Here is a 22,239-nt window from a genome sequence, read left to right as displayed (position 1 = left end):
CCTTTTCCTGTGATCAGGAGCCGCCCATTTTCCACACAGGCCCACACGATAAGATGTTATTTCTGAAGCAGCGGGTTACAGTGTAGATGGGAGCAGGGAGTGAGGGGCCCGTGGAAGCTTCCAGACTAGAGAATGCAACAGGAATGTAACCGAATAGTTTCACCTTAACCTGCCCCAGGAGTGTGTCAGAGGTCCAGAAGTTGTGTTCTGGAACAAAAGGTGAACTCTGCCCAGGGCGAAGGCCATGACCCATCGCCAGGGGGTTGTGACCGACCTGCCCTCAGGTTTGCTTCACCATGTGGTGAAAATAAAAGTAGACTCTGGGTATCGTATTAATTGTGCGATTGTGCATCACAGTCTGACTTTTTACTTCTGAAAACCTAGAAGGGCTGGCAGCCCTGGGCTTACAAGCCCCGAGGCCGAGCTGGGTAGCAATGCCCCCTCTGGAACTTGCCAGAAGTCCGCTCCTGGCTCGTCACCGCCCCGGCACAGAAGCTTCGTGGTCCTTCCACTTGCAGCGGATCGTGTCTTAAAATAGGCATTTCTCTGAACCCGGGTTGCCATTGGGTGTGGGAAGACGTCCCTTCCCCTCAGCCGGCACCCTCTTTCGGCTCCTGGCCTCGCCCTCTGGGCACTTGAGTTTGAGCCCCACGGAGGTGGGGCTGTTACCTCCGGTCCTAAGCTGATCTGGCCTCAGGTCCTAGATCCCACCCCCCCTTCCTGCCCCCCTTCGCCTTCTCTACCCGCACCCGTGCAGGCCCAAAGCGCTGCATTGGCAGTTTGGAAACCCAGGAGTTCCGAAAGCCAGCTTGCCGCTCCTTTGACAGCAAAACCACCCTGGCTCGAACCCTTCACGCTGGCAGAATCCCACCTGAGTTGCCACGTGGGCCTTTTCTAATCTGCTCATCCGATTTACTCTGACTTTTCATGCCTTTCGGGGTGGTTGGGGCCCGTCACGATCGGAGGTCACAGGTGCAGAATGGCCGGCGCCGTGAGTGGCACCTGGCAAGCGAGCGCCAAGGCCACCTGCGGGGGCCTGGCCAAGGTGGGCGTGCGGGACCTTTGGACGGGAGCATGGCGAGAACTCACGGGTCATCTGAGGTGCCAAGCCTCGGACCGGGTCGGATTTAGCAGAGTGGGAGAGGCTTGGGAACTTTCATGGCATGTGCTGTGTTCCTTTCCTGGGGAGCTCGCTCTGTGTTTGGGATCTGCTCCCCAACTGGGGAGGTGGTGAACTTGCCAGGACAAATGGGGAAAGATACACCCACCCCAGAGGATGAGGAATGGAGGTTTCAGACCTGGGACAGACTTGCTGCTCCCGGTGGAGAGTGGAGGCTGGGAGGGGCTTCCTCAGGTGGCTCCGAGAGGGATCTTTTCATCTGGAGTCCTCGATGGCCCTCGGGGGTCCTATGATGTCCTGAAATTGTATGCGGTTTTGCATAAGGGTAGAGGGACAAGAGTCACTAGCTGTGACCTTGAATGAGCCTCCTTGAGAAAAAGGAAAAAGGGTGACAGAGGCATGTCTCTTGAGGGAACGCATGTAAAGTTCCTTGTTGTGTGTGTACCCAGTAAACTGTGGCCATGGCATTGCCGTTGGTTTTCTGTGTGTCTTTCTGGGGAAAGGCTCCCCGCTTTCGATGCCCCCTGCGAGGGATCTGTGACACAGGAAAGGCTGACCATCGCTGGAGGACAGCGGCAGATTGGGGAGTGAATGGATGTCTCTGGCTTCTGAGGAATGGGGGTGGCCAGTGGGAGAGAGGCAGGCGCCCTGCTCTCATCCGGCAGGAATAAGAGGTCAGCGATGTCTGTTGGAGTCACTGGATTCCTGGTCAGGAGGGGCAGCCCCTTGAAGCTGGGGGAGGGGACCCAACCAGATGGCAGGTGGTGGGGGCTGGATGGTGGAGTCTCCAGGAGAGGGGAGGGTGGGAGGGCTGACCTCACCCAGGCCCTCTGGGCCTACCAACAGTTCTTTGAAGATGGAGAGACCTGACTTTCCATCCTCCAACCACAAACGTACTGCGGGGGACTTGGTGTCTTTTTATTGCGGTGGTTACCTTTCGTCTGTCTACCTTTAAACAGCTAGCAAAACTTTTCTGAGCGTCTGCTCTGTGCCAGTTACTGTTTTAGGAGCTGGGGATACAGTGACGCCCAAGATAAGCACGCAGTCCCACATTTGCCGACTGCGGGGGGGGGGTTGTGTGACAGGCTCTGAGCCAGCCGTCGCCTAGACCTGTCGTGCTTAGTGGTCAGGGTTCTGCCGAAGAAAGTGAACAGAGCAGAGGTCTGAAAATGCTGGGGAGGGCAAGGGGGGAGGTGGGGTCATCAGGGCCCAGCAGGGCTCCTGCTCGGGGCGCTAGAGCTCCTGGGACAAGAACAGGTGAGAGAAGGAGGGCATGGTGGGGCCTAGTCCTGGCTGCCCGCCTCGGCGGGCATGACCTCTCTGTGCCTCTGTTTCCTCGCCTGGAAAATGGGGATCCTGATGGCACCTACCTCGGAGGGTTGTTGGGAACTGAGAGCTAATACAAGTGTTTACAGTCATGTCTGCTGCCCGGCAGGCGGGAGTTGAGTGAGCTGTGGGCCTGGTATGGCCAAGGGCAGCCAGCCCCCAGTGTGGCTGGAGTGGGATGTGCAGGGGGGAGGGGAGGCCTCACAAGGGGGATCTGTGGCGTTTATGCCAAGAGTGTTGGGGGAGGGAGGTGACACCTGTGGTTGTGTCTGGGCTCAAGCCCGGTCTGTCCCCTGCCCTTTCCTAGCAGGGTGATGCCTGGCGAATGACTCAGTCGCCTGAATCTCAGCTTCCTTGTCGGTGGGGAGGCTTCACTGAAGGGTGTAGCCGGTGGCAGGTGGCCTAGTGGAGGTGGCCACCTGTGCCCGGACAGTAGGCACAGCCCTGCTCAAGCCAGACACCATCCCCACCCTGGCGTACTCCCAGTCTCGGGGAGCCGAAAGTAGCAAAACCCCGTCTCCCAGCTGCGGGAGACGTGGCCCAGGAGTCGCCTGAAGAGAGTGGCAGCCGAGGAGCTAAGCGTGGGGGCAGGAGGCCCCTGGTCTGACAGGGTGGCGGTGGCAAGGAGGAACTCCTGGGGGCGGGGGGCAGTGGCTCTGCTGGGGTGGGGTCTGCGGCATCTCTGGGCCAGCCCTGCTGCTCTCCTGGGTCCCTGACTCTGCATTCCCTGGTTGGAATGCACGTTCTCCCTCCTCCCTCCCGGGCGAGGCAGCCCTCTCTGGGTGGGAAGCTGCTGGAGGCCGTGATTAGCATAGGCTGTGTAGCCTTACCTTGATTTGACCTTGTGACTGTCCCAGGTGATCTCTGTTTCGCTTCCATCTCCTCCTGGAAGATGCAGGGCAGCGAGAGGGTTGGTGGCAGCCCAGCGCACCTGGCAGGTGAATAACACACAGGGTTATAGGTCATTGGTCTAAACCTGCTGTGTTGTCGGGAAGGGATGATGTACCCCAGGTGTGGGCAGCCAGGTGCTCGCGATCATAAAGCCCTGAGACAGGTGGGGCTGGGAGGGGTACTCGGCGGCCTTGAGATCCTGCCCGGCCCCTCCCGGTGCCTCATGACTCAGGATGGAGCCCCTGCCCCTCGGTGCGTTCACCCTCCCGCTTTCTCCCTTCGGGGACTAGCTCCGGAGGATTCGGGACTCAGGGTCGCAGGCACGGTGCTGGGTGGGGCCGATGGCACCCGCCACACTCGCCCGGAGAAACCACGTCACCTGTCCCCGCGCTTGTACAGAGTACACAGCTCTGACTTTTGGTTGAAGAATCTGGAGTTCCCGACTTTCCCTGCCCCCACTCCCTTTGTTTCCCGAAAACCAGTTCTATGAAGGAAATTGAGACCAGGCTTCCCCCAGGCCTGCAGGGGTTGGATGGGGAGACTCTGTGCCCTCGTGTTTTTCTTTAGATGACTTATTTATTTTAATTGTTGTTCCGTCAACACCCCCAGATGCCCGGGCTTTCAGTCCTGTCCGGTGCATTTGACAGTTGTGTCCACCCACGAAACTGCCACCCAAAGCCAGACCTAGAACTTGTCCCCCAGCCTCTGGGTGCTTTTTGTTCTGTCAGGCGGGGCATTCTTGGAAACAAGTCCAGGCTGGTTTGGGGGAGGGGGCTCTGCATCCTCCCCACCCCCACTCCTTGCACCGAGAGAGGGAACCCCCTTTTATTCCCTCTTTTTGTGTCTTTCAAGCGATTCATCACCCACAGCTTTGGCAAGAACGGGTCTGGGCTGTTTTTCTTTAAGATTGTTGGCGGATTTGCCTCCCCGCTAATTGTGTTCGTGTGGCTGGGGTTCATGTTCGCTGGGTATGTTATACATGTCAGAGCGGAATGGTTTCAGGGGTGGAAACCTGCCTGACCACACGGGCAGGGGTGAGGTTCCAGGCGAGGACAGCGGAGGGGGCCTGGGCAGATGGGTGCTCTGATGAGAAAGGGGTGCTCTAGTGATCCCCTCCAGGGGGCATGTGAGTAAGTAATCAAAGACACACTGAGGGGGGGAGGGTCTCTTACAGACCCAAGAGGGACATTCCAGAAAATTGGCCACATTTTCCCTTGAGCCTGAGGGGAAGGCAGCGGCCAGCTGGTTTCCAGACCTGTGCCATGTGCCCTGGAGGCCTCTCCACGGAGCCTGGAGCCCGGCTCTGCCCTGAGCCCTCTGTGTGACCAGAGGTTGGAATCCCCAGTGTTAGCTGGGCCCCCCAGGGGGCAGACATGGACAGGATGCCTGGCTCTGTCTCCCTCTACCTCCTCTGCCCCCATGCGCTGCTTTTCTTGTCTGCTGAGCGCCAGCACGAACATGTGCCAGGCGGGCACCGAGCCAGGCACTTTACGTTCATTGATTGTCCCAACCATCAGAACAGCCCCGAAGGGCCGGCCGGCCGCTGCGGCCACTTGGCACAAGGGTGCTGGGTGGAGGCGTGAGTAGGGGTAAACCAGCCCATTCTCTGCTCCCCGAGCCACGCATGCTCCGCAGGGAGCCACAGAAGCCACAGCCCCTTCCTCTGGTTTATAAACGAGGAAACTGAGGCATTCGATGGCAGGTAGCTGCCGGGACGCCAACCCACGTTTGGCTCTGGCGCCTCCACTTAGCCGTGTCACCTTTCAGGTGCTGGTGACAAGTCCGTGAAGGAGATTTAACGCCGTGTGGAGGAGGCGCCCCTCTGCCCCTTTGTCCTTGTCCTGTGTCAGAGAAGTGGCCCCGGAGGGCTCTTCTGGAGCCCGCCTCATTGCTGAGTCCGTTATGGGGTGAGGCAGCCTCTGTCCCCCTTCGCCTGTGCACATCTGGAGTCACATCTGGTGAGGCAGCCTGAGGGCGGGGGGGGGCATGCAGGGTCCTCCAGATTCTCATCCTGTACTCTGTGCGCCTGGCAGTGGGCCAGAGGGGCTCCCTGAGTCCCGGGGGCCTGGCGGACACCCTCCAAGCAGTGGCGAGCCCTGCTTCACCTCTGGGCCAGTGGTCAGGCTTCCCTTCCAAGCTGGGCCTGAGATGGACCCCAAGTTATTCAGCCCCTGGGCTGCAGTTTCCTCTGTCATTTTCTACTGAGGCTGCCCCTGCCCCGTCCTCCTGCCTCTTCCTGTTTGGCCTTTCTGGAGCCACCCCAGTCTGCTGGTTGAGGCCCCTCAGCTGGCCCCAGGGCAGAACCCCCAGAAACCATATTCGCATTCCTCAGTTGTGACTGGCTCCGCTTCCTGTGCCGGGGCCACAGGGTGCGATGCACTCACCACTTAGGGGTCGGGCTCCCGCACAGCCCGGGGTCCTCCTGCTGCCCCTTGACGCACCTTGTTCCAGCCCTACCTTCCAGGCCTCCCTATGTGTCCCCTGTGTAAGGGCCTCCGCTGCCCACCTCGGTCCCCAGAGAGCACTGCCCGCCCAGCTGCTGCTGTCGTGGGTGGTGGAGCCCTGTAGTGACCCTCACAGCCCTGGGGGACAAGCTCCATCGCCTCCCCATAGTGGAGGCTCGGCGGGGGTGGCACCTGTCGTCAGCCAGACAGGCCCAGTTCTGCCAGGGCCCAGAGTCCACGTCCTTGCCCGTGGATGCTGGGGTGGGGGTTGGCTCTTTCACAAGATGCTGAGTCCCCAGGCCAAGCCTCCCCGAACATGTGCCTCGGTTTCCTCTCTTGAAAGGAAGGTGGTTGGGAGCAGTAACCGGGGCACCCGAAGGCGTTAGGCGCTTGCTTGCCCAGTACGGGGTAGGTCACCGCTTCGGAGTCAGGGCCAGAGAAGGGCCAGGAGGAGGAGGCCAGTGGCCCAGGGTGTGGAGCAGAGGGCTGTGGGCTCGGATGCTTTGAGCCCCCACCTCCCAATTACCCGCTAAGCCCCTGTGCTTTTAGGGGCCGGGGAACCCTGGCCGCACATCTGCTGTCCCCTTTGTAGCTCACAAAGCCCCGGGCTGCGCAGCTGATTAGCATGGATGGGGGAGACAAGTGCTGATGCTCCCGCCCGTCGCCAGCCAGTCAGCCAGTCGGTGGATGAGGGAGACATTTGCATGTAATAGCCCTGCTGACTGGTGCCCCTAGTACTTTTCTCAGAAAAGCGCGGCCCTTTCTTTGTCTGCTCCTTCTTTTCTTGGGGTTGCCCTTCTGTACACCCCACAATTAGACGACTCTTCAGGCTCCCCTAGACCAGTCCTGTAGGGCCTGGCGGAACCAGCCATCGGCAGACCCTCTGAGAGGAGTCCCCTTGTCCCCTCTGACCGCACGGAGCTGTCACTGGCTGATCCGGGAGGTTTGGCTGTCACTAGTGCAGGGCTGTGGGGGGACGGCTGGGTGCTTCCCGGGGTGCAGAGCGGCGCTCCGGTGCTCCTGGTTCAGAGCCAGCGGCTGCAGGGAGGCTTGTGGCCCGAGGGGGCCTGGCTTCCCTGTGGGACAACAGGAAACCTGAGGGGAGTCCCTGCCCTCCTCCCCACCCATGGTTGCCTCTCAGACCAGGAGTCTCTTCCATTCTCAGCCCTCCCCATGCCCCTCCCCAGCGTCCCGTCACCCTGTTGCTGGGTGGTTCCGGAAGTTTCCTCCTCAGGGCCCCTCCTGAAGTAGACTCACCTTTTGGATTCTTCAAGCTGCCCCGTAAATCGCCAACCTGCCACCAGTGTGAGCCTTTTCTTGCCCACAGAGGCGGCGTGCTGTTGAGTTACTGTGCATCTTGTCAGCGGAACGAAGGGTGATGCAGTAAACCTGCCTCAAGAAATAAACCATCCCCCGTTAGTAGCTCCCCGATTTCGGCTCCTCCCGGGGACGTAACCTGGAGGGAGGGGTGCCCCACCCATCCGGTGCTCCCGTAGAAGGGTCCCTGTGAGCAGCCCAAGGACCCCCCCTGGAGTTTGTGCGGCCTGAAGCGAAGACAGTTCCCAGCACCGTGTGCCCCTCGTCACTCTCTCCGCCTCGGCCAGATGGCTGCTCCTGTGTCCCCCAGGAGCACCCAGTCAAACTGGTCCGGTGGCCAGAAGGCCAGAATTCTCTCCGGGACTCCTCTCTGCTCTTTGCCTCCAGCCAGGATGCCTTGGGGACACGGCGGCCACGGTGGGTGTTTTGTGCCAGTGACCCTGTGTACACATGGGTCTTGGGCTGGACACAAAGGGGGCGGTAGTCCTTATGACAGTCCTGAGCCCTGCAGTGATTTAGCTTCCTAGACACGAAAGCGGAGGCTTAGGGCTGGGGGGTGTGAGGCTCCAGGCGGCAGGTGTGATGTGCGCCGCGGTTCTGGGAAAGGTACTTCACCTCGTGGCCTTCCTGGTGCCGTGAGAAGGGCTTCCCCCGCCGGCAGCTGCTGGAATGCAGGCCGGGCAGCCCCTGCCTTAAACCCGAGTCTGCAGGGCCACTGCCCCTCCTCCCTCCCTAACTGGGGTGTGAGCGAGGGCCTGCTCCGGCAGAGTCCCTCGGGGGGCCGATGCCTCCATTCCTACCTTAGAAGGACCCTTCGGTCACAGGCCCCGTTCCCACCACCCTCCCCCTCCAGCAGGCTGAGGGGCGTCGCTGTGATGCCGGTTCCCTCTGGGGAGGACCCGGATGATTTGAGTGGCCGCCAGGCCTCCCCTGCTGTCCCGATCGCCTTTTGTCTGGTTATCTCTTGTGTACAGGGTAGAAATTCAAACCGTGCAGGAGGATGAGATGTGGAAAGTCCTTGTCTTCTTCCTGCCTGGTCCTGGCCTGTCCCCGACATCACCCGTCATCTTCCGGTGTGACCTTCCCACGTGCATTTTCAGGCACATACAGGCACGCGTGCCCAAGTGTCTCCCTGGAGCCCACTGTCCAGGAGAGGGGGTGCCGGTGCCTCCCTTCCAGAGGCGGCCACTGAGGTCACGTTATCAGTGTTTCTTTCCAGAAAAGCCCCCGGCAGACAGCACTCTTGCTCCCTCCCTCCGTCCCTCCCTCCGCCCTCAATTTTCTACCTGTGGCTCATAGATTTTACAGCTCGGTCCCCGACAGTGGTCCGGCCAGCCTGACAAGCCAGCGTCCGTGGCCTGTTACTGGCTACGTCTTCAGTCACTCATTCAGTGGGGATTTTGCTTTACAGCTGCTGTGGACGGCCCTGGGTCTGGGGTTGCCTTCGCAGACATTGGCAAGTGGGATTATAGGATAAGGCCCCCCAAAGGGCTGGCGGGGTGTCTGTGACAGATTGTCTTGGGAAGAGAATGGGGCTAGGGCCGCCTCAGGTGCCTGCGGGGAGGGCTGGGATTCCCCCCCAGGGCTGGGCTGGGCCAGAGGAACCCAGGGTGACCTCGTGGTCCTCAGACACCCCGGGGCTGGGCAGCTGCATGGGGCGTCTCCCGGGACAGCACTGGAGGAGAGGGCTTAGGTTACTTGGCTGAGAGGGAGGCCAGGCCGGGTGAGGCTTCCCAGGGTTGGATTTTTTTCTGGCACCGATCTGATGGAGGGTGAAGTGGCCACTCTGGTGACTGAGCACTTCGTACACTTACTACTGTCCACGTTTTCTCACGGGATCTTCATGGCAAGTGTGCGGGGGCGGGGGAGGGGGGCGGTGAGTTACCTTCTTTTTATCACCATTTCCAAGATCAGGCTCCCGAGGTCGGGGGTGCAGGCAGGTGGTGCGGCCGTCTGTCAGGCCCTCCACGTGGGTCATGTCCTCTCATCCCGAGGGCTGTGTCATTATCACTTTGACGGATGAGGAGACGACGGATGAGGTCACACGGCTGGAGAACGGCACGTTTGGCCGTGAACCCTGGTCTTCCTTGGTGCTCGTCATTTTAACCACTGCCCACCTGGAGGGACCGAGAGCGACCGTTTTCCTGTCCTGGCCACAGGGGTGCACGCCACGCAGGAGCAGGGGGAAGCTTCCACCCGCCCCCCCTTTGGAAACTCGGTAAACTGCCACCAGGCCCCGCGGGGGGGGGACGGGAGCCCCGAGCAGAGGGCTGCTGCCCGGTGGGCTGAGGAAACCGCCTTGCCTTTTCCGCGCCGTCCCCTCCTTCCCACCTACCTTCCTTGACTGTGGAATATTTTTCTCTGGAAGGTGTACAGCCTGTGTTTTGTTTGGCGGCAGGAGGAAGACCTCACATTTGGACGAGCGATTCTACCCCCCCACCCCCCTACGCCCCAAGTCTGCCAAGATGAATAGCTTTAATTAGTCCTCATTTGGTGGCTATGATGGTTTCCCTGCTAGAGAGGCAAGGACTTGGGACGTGGCCCCTTTTCCCCCCGAGCGGGTGGCTGCTTTCCTGCCTTGTCCCGCACCTCTCTGCTCTCCAGGTGGCGGCTCCCCTCCCCTTGCGTGAAGCCGGAAGGTTCCCCGGGGGCAGAGTGCAACTCCAGACATTCGTCCTTGTTCCCCTGGGTCCCTCTGACCCAGGTCTGGCCAGCCTGAAGGACCCAGTGACCCTCTGCGTCTTCCATTACTGCTTTTGCTCCAGGGGGAAGGGGGAGGAGAGCAGGAAGGTCACTGGGCGGTTACCCGGTGCCCGGTGTCTCAGGAAGTGACCTTCCGGAGGCCACATGTGCCGTCGGGGCCTGGACACCTGGACTGTCACGCCATCTGCTTCCTGCCCTTAGGAAAGGAGCCTGGCCTTCTGGACCCCATGCCTCTGGGCCACCCTGCAAGTCAGCACCCCTTGAGTGCCCCCTGGGTCTGGGTGTGCCAGCCACGTGCAGAGCCCGGGGCCCGTGCGTCACTGTGTGTTGGGGAGCACAGGGGCGTTAAATAAGGAGTTGCCATGTGATGGGGGCTCGTCCAAGAATTGCTGGAGGACCGCCAGGAGGAGGTGACGGGGACACAGGACAAGGGGGGGAAGGGTGTTCTGGATCTCAGGAGGCACGGAGGCAAGAGAGAAGTCTGGCCCATGGTCTAGGGGCAGCGAAGGCCCACATGGCTCGATTGGGGTCGTGGATGAGGTTACAGACACTGACAGGGGCTTGAGAGCCCCGTAAGGAGTTTGTACTTGTTCCAGAAGGCTCTGGGAAGCCATGGAGAGGCCTAAACAGGAGAACGACCACAGCCGATTGTCTCCTCATCTCGAGAGCCACTGGCTTCCCAGCCTTCCTCACCTCCTGCTTGGCCCACAGCTCTTCTAGCCCTATGTCTGTCCCCCAGCTCAGCGCTCAGTCCCTCCAGGTGCTGCCCGTGGCTGTGGGAGCAGCTGGGCCCCTGAGCCTCTCGAGACCCAAATCTGCCTGTCCAGTCTGGAGTCTGTCTCAGCGCCCTCCCTGGCCACAGCTGCACTGTCTTTGTCCCCTCGTTCTCCCAGCCGGGACCCTCTGAGGAGAAGCGTGTCTGCCCTACTCTCAGTGCTGCTACAGAACGCTTCTTTTTTTTTTTCTTTTAAGGTTTATTTATTTTGAGAGAGAGAGAGAGCGAGCGCGTGTGGGTGAGGGGCAGAGAGAGGGGGAGAAGGAGAGACCGGGGACCTCAGGCAGGCTGCGCTGTCAGCACAGAGCCCGATGCAGGGTTCAAACTCACAAACTGTGAGATCATGATCTGAGCCGAAATCAAGAGTAGGACGCTTAACCCTGATACTGAAGACTTGCCGTGGATGCCTCCACACTCCAGCTGTGGGGCTCACGATCAGCTCCGTTCTGACACTGTCTGCCTGGGGAGAGTGTCACATCCCACAGGATGGGGGCTCAGTCCCACCAGACCGTCGTCCTCCGCCCCCACTGCCAGTCACAAGTCCGGGTTGTCACCTGTGCGTCTTGCCCCCGGCTGTAGATCTGAGTGAGGTTCCCACGACCCCCTCTTCAGGTTCGATTAATTTGCCAGAGCGGCTCACAGAGCTCAGGGGAAAACAGATCACTCACTGGATCGGTGGCTGGTGTGAAGGATACAACCCAGGAAGAGCCCGACGGAAGGGATGCGCAGGGCAGTGTGGGGAAGGGCCGGGGCTTCCATGCCGTCTCCAGGCGCCCCTCTCCCGGCTCCTGCATGTGTTTACCAGCCGGGAAGCTCTCCGAAGCCCGTCCTTCGGGTTTTATTTTTATGGAGACTTCATTACGCAGGCACGATTGATTAAGTCATTGGCTATTTGGAGGCTTAGGAGGGAGACTGAAAGTTCCAACTGTCTAATTACTTGGTTGGTCCCCCTGGCAACAGGGCTGCATCCTTAGGGGCTTGAAAAGTGACCTCGTCGACATAAACTCGAGTGGATGAAAGGGGCTTTGAACAAAATCATGGAAGACGCCTTGTATTGTTCTCATCACTTAGGGCATTCCCAGAGTTTTAGGAGCTTTGTGCCAGATAGTTGGTTTTGTTTTGTTTTGCTTTGTTTTAGTTTATTTTTGATTATTTTGAGAGAGAGCCTGCACGAGCTGGGGAGGGGCAGAGACGGAGGGAGACAGAAAAACCGAAGCGGGCTCTGCGCTGAGAGCAGAGAGCCCCACGCGGGGCTTGAACTCATGAACCGTGAGATCATGACGAGCTGAAGTGGGACGCTTAACCGACTGAGCCACCCGGGCACCCCTGCCAGATAGCTGTTTACTGTAAGTCACAGTATCACACGCAGCCCCCTCTGCTCTCTGCCGTCCCATGTGCCTTTTTTCCTCTTGCTGGAGAATTGGTTCCCAGTCTCTTTCCCGGCCTGGGGCAGGTGCCATCTGTAGGCTCCCGTCGTGCCTCTGTTCCCCTGGCATCAGTGCCCATTACCTGGGGAATGTCTTCACTCTGTTCTCACCCCTTTTGGGACGGGGAGGGCATCTCCACTTCTCGATGTCCGGTGAGCAGATGAAGAAGCGGGTGGGAAGGGGGCTCGGCGCCCAGCCTCTCTGACCCGTAGTCCCAGGCACAAATGCTGGATTCGTCGTCAAGTTTTATTGGCACGCAGCCGCACTCACTCGCTCACACCGGGTCTGCGGCAGAGAGGAGTCGTAGTAGCAGAGACCACACGGCCTGCAAAGCCAAAAACATTTACTCCCTGCTCCTTCACACAGAAGGTTGGCCGTGCCTACTCCAGGAAGCACAGGGATGTCCTATGGCACATCGGTTGGGAGCCCAGACCCTGGAGCCAGTCTACTCTGCCACTCGCTTGCTGTGTGGCCTTGAGCGAGATGCTTAACCTGTCTGAGCCTTGCTTCTTCATCTGAGTGGAACGGTAGATAGCTCTGAGGGGTCCGTGTAAAATGCAGAACGTGGCACCCGGAAAGTGTTGGTGCCGGTGACATCCCAGCCCTATCCCAGCCTCAGCAAGGCAGGCGCCGGGCCTGGCTCCCCATGGGAACTCGGAATTTGTGACCTGGATTTACGGGGGCCTTCCTTCCTGGGGAGCAAGATGGGGTAGGGAGCAGGCTTCCTACCCCGGGGCTCCCTCCGGCACACCCTGAGCACGCTTGCCCTGTGCTTGTCCTTGGGTATTCTGGCCCCTCAGCCCCTGGCTCCAGAGCCTCGGCTGGACATCCTGCAGCAGATAGGAGGTCAGTCCGCGGCGCTAGGCCGGGTCCAGGAGCAGGGCAGACACGTCCGTGGCACGATTAACGCTCCCGAGTCCGGCTTGCTTTCCTGCACACTCCTGCGTGTAGACTCTGCCTTGAGAAAGCTTTTCTGGAGAAGACGGCCCAGTGAGGGGGCCTGTTCCCAGCTCCACCACCTGATCATATTACTGCAGGGATGAAACCTCGGCTCTGCTGACCTCGATCGGCAGGAACCCAGCACAGCCTCCCGGCCAGCAGCCCTCTCCGTGGTCACCGCCACTTAAATCATCACGGCAGCCTGCTAAGCCCCCATCCCGCTTCCTGTCCCCCACCTCTCTCGGCCGTGTGCACACAGCCCCTGAATCTGCTGGCCGATGTGACGAGGGCAGATTGGCACTCTGGGTTGCTTTCTGGAGGCACCGCGCAGAGTCGCTCCTGTCTCTGCCATGGCTCACCCGGTGATGGCTGGATCAAGGGGTGACTTGAGAGGAAAGAGAGAGACAAGCCTAGCAGGCGGTTTCCTGGTGGACGCAGCCACTCCTTGTGTGTGTGGGTGGGGCGGGGACACCTAATCGCCACTGCTGGGTCCAGGCCCTGGACCTCTTTCCTTTGGCCGGGGGGGGGGGGGGGGGGGGGGGCGGGGAGGAGAAGCTTTCTTCCAGGGCCACCCCCTACTACCGTGGAGCCGGCCAGGAGGCACGGTGTGCATTCTCAGGTCCATCTGGGCACGTGCGACCCTGGGCAGTGAGGAAGCCAGAGCCCCACGTGGGCGGCCCGCTGAGCGCCACCCCACCCATGTCCTGGGGGCCCATCATCCTAGTGAGAGGAGGGGAGAGTGGGCAAAGGGGGAAAGGGGCGCGCAAAGGCCAGGAGCTGGTCCACTGGTGAATGAGGGGTACGGGTCCTGCAGGGCCTCCCAAGAGCTGGGGTTTCTGAGTCTTTTAAATACGCGGAAGAATATGATCCAGCTTTTTTTTTTTTGATTTGTCAAATATTTACTGAACACCTCCCTCCTGTGTGCCAGGGACTGGCCTGTGGGACGAGCTGTCAGAAAAGACTGGCTCCACGGGCTGTGGTTGCCTCTGCCGTGACGGGACAGGTCGGGCCGCCCTCAGCCCGGGCTCCCTTGGCCACAGGTCCTCGTGGTTGCCTGCCGGGCGCCAGGTTGCAGGGGTGCCTGGGGCAGCTGGTCGGGTTGCCAGGCTGCTCGGTAAACAGAGGCCCTCCTTGGTATGCTTGCTGTTACCCTGGTGCGGCTGGCAGATTGGCCTTATCTCTCGCCCCGGGAGGGACATGGGTGACGGCACCGTGCCAGGGTCCCTTCCTGGGACCCACTTGCAGCCAGACCTGGGAGCCCCCTGTCTGGGGCGGCGCCTGACAGTACGATCTTCTCTCCCGCCTGTGGTCAGGAGGCTGGCCCCCGGCTCTGGAGGTGTGAGGCCGTCTGGCAGAACCCGGGCTGTGGCCCCAGGAGGCCTCCAGGACCTGGGTCCACGCTCAGAGTACACAGGGTGAGAACAAGACAGCTGGTGAACACCCATAGGCCCTTCATATCTGCATCCACGCATTGAAAAGGTTTTTCTTTTTCTACGGAGATAAAGTTCACATGATATAAAACAAACCGCTTTAGGGTTGCCTGGGTGGCTCAGTCAGTTAAGGGTCCGGGTCCGACTCTTGGTTTTGGCTCAGGTCATGGTCTCAGGGTTCATGAGTTCAAGCCCCACATCAGGCTCTGTGCTAACAGCGTGGAGCCTGCTTGGGATTCTCTCTCTCCCTCTCTTTCTCTGCCCTCCCCACCACTCGTGCATGTGCACGCTCTCTCTCTCTGTCTCAAAATAAGTAAAAAAAAAAAAAAAAAAGGGGTGTACAGTTCAGGGGCATTTGGTACATTCGTAATTGTGTGACTACCACCTCTGTCTGGTTCCAAAACATTTCATCACCCCAAAAGGAAACCTTGAATCTATTAAGTGGTCACTCCCCAGGCTCCCTCCCCTGAGCCCCTGACAGCCACCAGTCTGCTTTCTGCCTCGGTGGATTAACTGATTCTGAATGTTTCATATACACGGAATCACTTGTGTGTGACCTTTTGTGTCTGGCTTCTTTCACTCGGCATAACGTTTCTCAAGTTCATCCACGTTGTAGTGCGTGTCAGGACTTCATTTTTTAAAGTTTATTTATTTATTTTTAACGTTTATTATTGAGAGACAGAGAGACACAGAGCGTGAGCAGGGGAGGGGTAGAGAGAGGGGGAGACACAGAGTCCGAGGCAGGCTCCAGGCTCCGAGATGTCAGCACAGAGCCCGACGCGGGGCTCGAACTCACGGACCGTGAGATCATTGGCCTGAGCCAAAGTCAGATGCTTAACCAACTGAACCACCCAGGCGCCCCTATTTATTATTTTTAGTACTCTCTACACTCAACGTGGGGCTCGAACCCACGACCCCCAGATCAAGAGTTGCTCTCCTGACTGAGCCAGCTAGGCGCCCCAGGACTTCATTCCTTTTTATGGAAGAATAACAGTTCATCCCGTGGACCTGCCACGTTTTGTGCGTCCGTCTGTCAGTGGACGGACATCTGAATTGCTTCTACTTTCGGGTTCTTGCAAATCGTCCCACTTTGAATATTTGCATACAGGTATTTATCTGACTGCTTCTTTCAGTTCTTTTGTGGACATCCCCAAGAGTGGGGTTGCTGAGTCAAATGGTAATTTGATGTTTAACATTTGAAAGAACCACCAGACCCTGTTCCCCGGCAGCTGAGTTGTTTCATAGTTTCATGCCCCCACATGCCTCCCAGGGTGTGAGGGTTCCAATTTTTCCACATCCTTGCCAACACTTGTAATTTTCCCCTATCTGTTTAAAGTTCTAGCCGTCCTAGTGGGTGTGAAGCGGTGTCTCCCTGCGGTTTGATTTGCATGTGCTTGTTAGCCAGTCCTATATCTTCTTCGGAGAAATGTCTGTTCAGGTCCTTTGCCCATTTTTGAATTGGGTTGTTTACCTTTTCGCTGAATGAATTCTTTATATGTTCTGGACACTCAGTTCTTTTCAGGTATATGATTTGTGCATCGTTTCTCCCGTTCTCTAGGTCATCTTCACTTTTTTTATTTTTCTTCATGCTTATTTATTTTTGAGAGAGAGAGAGTGCGAGCGATGGGGCGGTGGGGGGGGGGGGTGGTTTGTGCAGAAAGAGAGGGAGACACAGAATCCGAGGCAGGCTCCAGGCTGCGAGCTGTCAGCCCAGAGCCCGACGCAGGGCATGAACTCACAGACTGTGAGATCACGACCCAAGCCCAAGTCAGACGCTTAACTGACAGCCACCCGGACGCCCCTTCACTTTCTTGATAGTGTCCTATGATTCACAAAAGTTTTCAATTCTCATGAAGTTCAGTGTATCTAGTTTTCCTCTTGCTACTCTTGCTTTTGATGTCACCTTGAGGAATCTTTTTGCCAAATACAAGTTCAGGAAGAATTTACCCCTCTGTTTCCTTCCAGGAGTTTTACAGTTTTTAGCTCTTGTACTCAGGTCAGGCTTCATATGTGGTGTGAGGTAGGGATCCAGCTTCATTCTGTTGCGCGTGAACATCCACCTGTCCCTGTACCATTTGCTGAGGAGACCATCTTCCCCCCCATTGAATGCTCTTTGCACCCTTGTTGAAAGACGGGGATGCCTGGCTCTCTCAATCGGAAGAGCATGTGACTCTTAAACCCGGGGTCATGAGTTTGAGCCCCACGTTGGGTATAGAGATTGCTAAGAAAAATGAAAGAAGTCAGTTGATTATAAACATAAGGTTTTAATTTGACTCTGATGCTATTGCGTTGGTCTCTCCTTTGCCAGTACTATTCCATGTTGATCACGGTACCTTCAAAGTAGGTTTGAGATTGGGGAGGGTGAGTCTTTCCACTTTGCTCTTTTTCAAGATGGTTTTGGCTTTCTGGGGTGACGGGGACACTTGGCCACATTGGTACTCGGGCTGCTCTCTGTACGTGTGGTTTGTAGTTGTCTATTTGATGAGCTACTCTAAGGTGAGTTGCAGATGTGACAAGAATTCACTTAGTACTTCCGTTTCTTAGAAGAATGAGGGCGTTATTCTGCGGACCCACATGCTGTCGTCACACGTTTGTCATCTAACCTTGTCACACCCGCGGTCCACACTCAGTTTCCCAATGGTCCCTAACAGCTTGTGAAAAGGTTTCATTAGGCTCCAGTTGGGGCACCGGTGGCATTGGGGTCACATGTTTTTGGTGACCCTCGCTCTGGAAAGGCTCCCCAAAATGCGCCTCTTTCCTGGCATTGCCGCTTTGAGGAGGAGAGCAGGTGTGCTGTCTCGCCGACCACCCCACGGTCTGGAGCCGTCGCAAGAGGACCAGGGTGGACACTCGTGCCGAGAATGCGACACAGATGCCGTGTCTGTCCCGCCGCACCACACCAGGGCCTCCCGGGCGTGTCGGTTCGGTCTGTTTCTGGTGACGCAAAGTTTCACCGTTTGAGGGCGAAGGAACGAGCGGTAACAGTAATTAGCGGCGGCTCGTGGATGCCGTGCTCGCCGTGTGCCGGGCCCTGTGCCTGCCCCACCGTCAGCCCCATTAGGCAGATGAGAAAACCGAGGCTCAGGGAGGCCAAGTGACCCGCACGAATCACGCACCGAGTGGTGCGTGTGGGACACGAACCCGGGCCGTCCGGCTCCCGGGGCCCCGCTTAGACTCACCGCGCCGCCCGAATCCAAGAGGGAAGGGCTCAGGCTCAAGCAGAGGTGCCCCCGGGCATTCTGGCTTGGCTCCCACCCGCCCCTGCCAGCTGGGAGAGCCGGTGATCTCCCCGTGTGACGGGGGCATTGGTGGATCAGTGCCAGACTCGCTCAGCTGGGTTCCCGTAGCCCCCCCGACCCTGCCAGAGTGGCCCTGCTCTCGGCCCTCTTCCCACCTCAGCGCCCATTGGGTGAGCGGGGGGCCTGGGCACCAGGAGGCGCTCCATGAGGGAAGGTCCTGGCAGAGGTGCCCCCGGGGCCCCGGTGTCCTGCTCGGCCCCACGGCGCCTGGCCGCCCCCCACCCCCACCCTCAGCCTCGGTCGCTCTGTGGACAGCGGTCCTCTCCACTCGACATGCTTTGTCCTGTGTCACTGCCGCCCGATCGGCCGTCCCCTCTTCCTCAGTGTGGGCTGGGCAGGCGGGGCACACGCGGCAGTGGGCCCGGGGCGGGTTTTATGGAGCCTCAGAAAAACCTGGGGGCTGTGAGGAGCGGGGTGGCGGTGGCGGGGACATGACTCGAACAAACTTAGCCCACGGGGAGCCTTGCTCGGCCGGCCCCGGGACCCTTTGGCTCATGCTCCCCTCTCTCCTCTTGCAGACGAAGATGTGTGTGTGTTTAAGTGCTCGGTGTCCCGAGAGACAGAGTGCAGCCGCGTGGGCAAGCAGTCCTTCATAATCACCCTGGGCTGCAACAGCGTCCTCATCCAGTTCGCCACTCCCAATGGTACGTGTCCCTTCCGTCCTGGCGGCACACGGCCGGAGATCCGTCAGCCGTGGCTGGCGGGGGACCCGGAGCCCTGTTCGGTCACGGCCCATCCGTCTGTCCCAGGGAGCCAGCAGAAATTATTCCCATGCGGAGATACGTTCGTGGGAAGAGGACATTCTCTCTGCCTGGAACGCTCCTCCCCAGACCTTCCCTTGCCGAATCATTTGGGTCCTCCTGGGCTCAGCTCTTACCTCCCTTTCTGCAAGAGGCCTGTCCTGACCACCTGGCCTGGGTGCACCCCAGGTCTCCTGGTGGAGCCTGGGGGCGAGTCTGGGGGCAGCGGAGGATGGGAGCGAGACGGAAGCCGAGGCAGGCAGAGCTCTGTTCCGAGCGCATAGAGAAGCCACGGGAGGGTTCTGTGCGGACCCTGCTCCGGGATCCAAGTGGATGCAGGCTGTTTCCGGTTCCCGAGGAGGGTTTTTAGAGCCCCAGGCGACTGCTGGTGGCTCAGGTGGAGGTCAGCAGCCGAGGTGGTGGGGCGCCTGGGGCTGGAGACCGCTTACTGGTGCAGCAGCCAGGCCTGGTCACCGCAGGTGATGTCAGTGATCCTGGTGGCCGGGCTGGGAGAGTCGAGGTGGAGAAGCTGCCCGCCCTCTGCCGCCAGCCCCCCACCCCACCCCCGCAGCAGTCCCAGTGCCCCCGGTGGAAGAGGAAGCCGGGTGGGGTGGAAGGAGCCAGGTGACTGACCCCCTCCACTGCAGGAGGCAGTCTTACGCCCCATTTCTTTCTTTACTTACGTAAATCACCCAAAGTCGGTGTTTAAAACACCACCCCAGGGGTGAGCGGTGGGAGCTGGTGTCAATCTAGTCTTTTCCGACTCCATGAATATTTATAGTTGGCTTTTTTCCCTTTTAATTCCACCAGTTTTTTAAATGGAGGTAAAGTACACATAACAGACATTTAACGTCTTAACCCTTTCTGGGCGTAGAGCCCGGGGGGGGGGGGGGGGGGGGCACCGCGCGACCTCCCACCGTTGTCGCCCCCATCCGCCTCCAGGACTTTTTCAGCTTCCCAAACTGCAGATTTTAATTTTTTAAGAGCTTGCCTTAGAAATCTGCTCTACTTTTAAGGCACTGGGTTAAAATACGCATGACAAAATTTACCCTCTTAACCATTTTTACGTGTATAGTTCAGGTTGTTAAATACATTTACTGCTGGGTAGCCGCCCACACCCTCCCAGTCGGCCCCACACAGACCCTGTAGGGGTGCTTGCGGTTCCTGGGCTCGGGCCAGTCTGTGAGGTATGACCCTGGCTCAGCGGGCGCGTGTCCTCCCGAGGCTTCAGCCAGGCTCGTCGGCCCCACCGGCCGCGCGGAGCACACACACACGCTCCCCGCCCCCGACTGCAAAATCCCGGCCTCGTGCCGGCCACCAAGAGGCAGGGTTTGGCTGCCCTTCTTCATGAATTTCAGCGCTGGTTTGGGGACAAAGAGATCACCAAGCACGCATGCTCAAACTAGGAGAGTCGGGGTGTGCACGTAGATGGAACCCCACCCCCGAGATGCCCACCGATGACCTGGCCTCCCCCTTCCAGACTTCTGTTCCTTCTATAACATCCTGAAAACCTGTCGGGGCCACACCCTGGAGCGGTCTGTGTTCAGCGAGCGCACAGAGGAGTCCTCCGCCGTGCAGTATTTCCAGGTGGGTACGCGTCACCCCCCGACCAGGCTGCCGCCACCGGGTGGGCAGCAAAGGGCAGGCCCACCTGGGTTCTCGTCCTGGCTCTGCCCCTTACTAGCCACGTAGCCTCGGGCAGGTTTCCTTCGCCTGCTGGGCCTCAGTTTCCTCATCTGTGAAACGGAGATGCCAGGGTCTGCCTAGGAGGGTTGCTGGAGGAATTGAGTGCAGGTGAAGCTCAGGTTCACAGGCGTTTTGAGTAACAGTAGCATAGTTATCACGTACCGAACAGGCATTGGTCTGAGCGCTTTTACACCTGCAGATGCATTGACCCTCCCAACAACCCTAGGAGGTAAGTACTATTATTGTCCCCATTTTACAGATGAGAAAACTGAGGCTCAGAGAGGTTAAGTGACTTGCTCCAAGTCACACAGCTATTATGCAACAGAGCCAAGATGGGAAGCCAGGTCTGCCTGATGCCAAAGCCTGTGCCCCTGCCCAGGTGCCACGCTGCCTCCCGATCGCCCGTTGTCTTACAGAGAGACCCCGCAGCACCTCACCCGCCTGGCGCTCTGAGTTCTAGGGTTCTGTCTGTTCTACACCTCTGCTTCGTTGGGGACCCTAAGATGGGGCAGGCGGCCCCCAATCCCAGAACCCCTCCTGTGGCAAATCTTGACTTCTCCTGGGTGGCTCCCAGGTCTGGGCAGCACCCGGCTGCACACGTTGGCCACGGTGATGGTGGCGGTGACCCTCCTGGGGGCTGCCTGAGGCTTCCCACTCCCTTTCCCGGAGCGGCCGGCAGCTGCCAGCGGGGTCTGGGTCAGTAGAGGGGGTGCAGCCTCCCAAGGGAGGTTTGCGCCCACGGTGGGCCCTCCTGTGTCGCAGGGCCAGCCAGGGCCACGGTCGTCTGTGCCGCCGCGTGCCCTGTGCCATTGGCGTGTCTCTGTTCCAGTTTTACGGCTACCTGTCCCAGCAGCAGAACATGATGCAGGACTACGTGCGGACAGGCACCTACCAGCGCGCCATCCTGCAGAACCACACGGACTTCAAGGACAAGGTGAGCGGGCCTGGCCAGGGGAGCAGCTGCTTTCCTCCCCCCTCCCCTGGGCCCCTCCGCCCAGGCTCCAGGTCCCCCGCGCTCTGTCGGTTGTCTCCAGTTGTGTTTTTCTTTGCTCGTTGATTTCATCTTTAATTTTTTCGGATTACAAGAGCAAAGTCTACACTTTGTGAAAACCCAGTAGGCGCAAAAAGCCTCTGTCATTCACCTCCAGAGCCAACAGTAAGGGTTTTTTCCACATTTTCCCCTATGCGTGCATCGGCGTATATAATCTAGAATTGATTAATTAACGGATTTACAAAATAGGATCTTATTCTGTGTACTCCTCCTGCAGAAAACCTTTCCCCCCCCCCATAACGAGAGGTCTTGGGACAGGCCAGTAAGTCACGCGGATGTACTGTCACTTGTCTGGTTATTTTCTTAGTCGCTTTTAAAATCTTTTTACTGTTACCAAGTAGCATAGACTCGTGACTAAAAAGAAAGAGGGGCTCCTGGCTGCACTTAGTGAGTGCTCATCCCCAAAGAAGCTATAGGCGTGCCTGGAGTCCACCACGCTGCCTGCGTAGACTGATCGCTGCCTGCGTAGACTGATCGTTGCCCAAACCGTTCCTTTCTGAATCCGCCCTGAGGGCGTGTAACGGTCTTAACATCCTAGCAGACTTCAGAAATCCTGCTCTGCCGCCTTCGGACTCCAGCTAGGGGCGCCCACGTGCTCCAGCCCCGGGGGCGGCCGGCCTGTGTTGCTGGGATGCGGGCGGAAGGGCACGGAGCACGCTCGGCCGGGAGGGTCCTGCGGGGAGCGAGCGCCGGGGGACGTGCACATCCGTTAGGATCACCCTCGCTTCACTAGTGTCCGCTTCTCACTGCCCCCTTCCTCCTCCAGATCGTTCTGGACGTGGGCTGTGGCTCTGGCATCCTCTCGTTTTTCGCCGCCCAGGCCGGGGCGAGGAAGATCTACGCAGTGGAGGCCAGCACCATGGCCCAGCACGCAGAGGTGAGCGGCCCACGGGGACCCCAGCTTGTCCTCGAGCTCTGTTCCGGCCTGGGGAAGCTGGCCCCTCTGGGAGACTTGACCCCCGCATCCGGGGAGCCCGGGCGCAGCGCCTCTCTGTTCTGGTCTCTTGTCTCCCGGAACCGCGGGTCAACAGGCTTGCCGGACGGGAGGTGGTGTGTGCCCTCCGTGACGGGGTCGGAGCCAACTCGGAGCT

The 22,239-nt window shown here is 59.0% G+C and overlaps 1 protein-coding gene across 2 annotated transcripts in view; it reads left to right on the top strand.

Moving 5' to 3' along the window:
* The window catches only part of CARM1 (coactivator associated arginine methyltransferase 1), a 39,342-nt gene that overhangs the window by 6,369 nt on the left and 10,734 nt on the right, over positions 1 to 22,239 (top strand). For both annotated transcript variants that reach the window (XM_086699083.1, XM_086699082.1), the window contains exons 2-5: positions 18,190 to 18,315; positions 19,892 to 19,998; positions 20,927 to 21,031; positions 21,915 to 22,025. In XM_086699083.1, coding sequence (XP_086555209.1) covers positions 18,190 to 18,315; positions 19,892 to 19,998; positions 20,927 to 21,031; positions 21,915 to 22,025 — 449 coding nt within the window. The remainder of the gene's footprint in view (positions 1 to 18,189; positions 18,316 to 19,891; positions 19,999 to 20,926; positions 21,032 to 21,914; positions 22,026 to 22,239) is intronic.

This window comes from Puma concolor, chromosome A2, assembly GCF_028749965.1.
Source record: "Puma concolor isolate L17-30 chromosome A2, mPumCon1.1.hap2, whole genome shotgun sequence".
Lineage (NCBI taxonomy): Eukaryota > Metazoa > Chordata > Mammalia > Carnivora > Felidae > Puma > Puma concolor.
The sequence above is the reverse complement of the archived record's forward strand: the minus strand, read 5'-3'. Positions and strand labels throughout refer to the sequence as shown.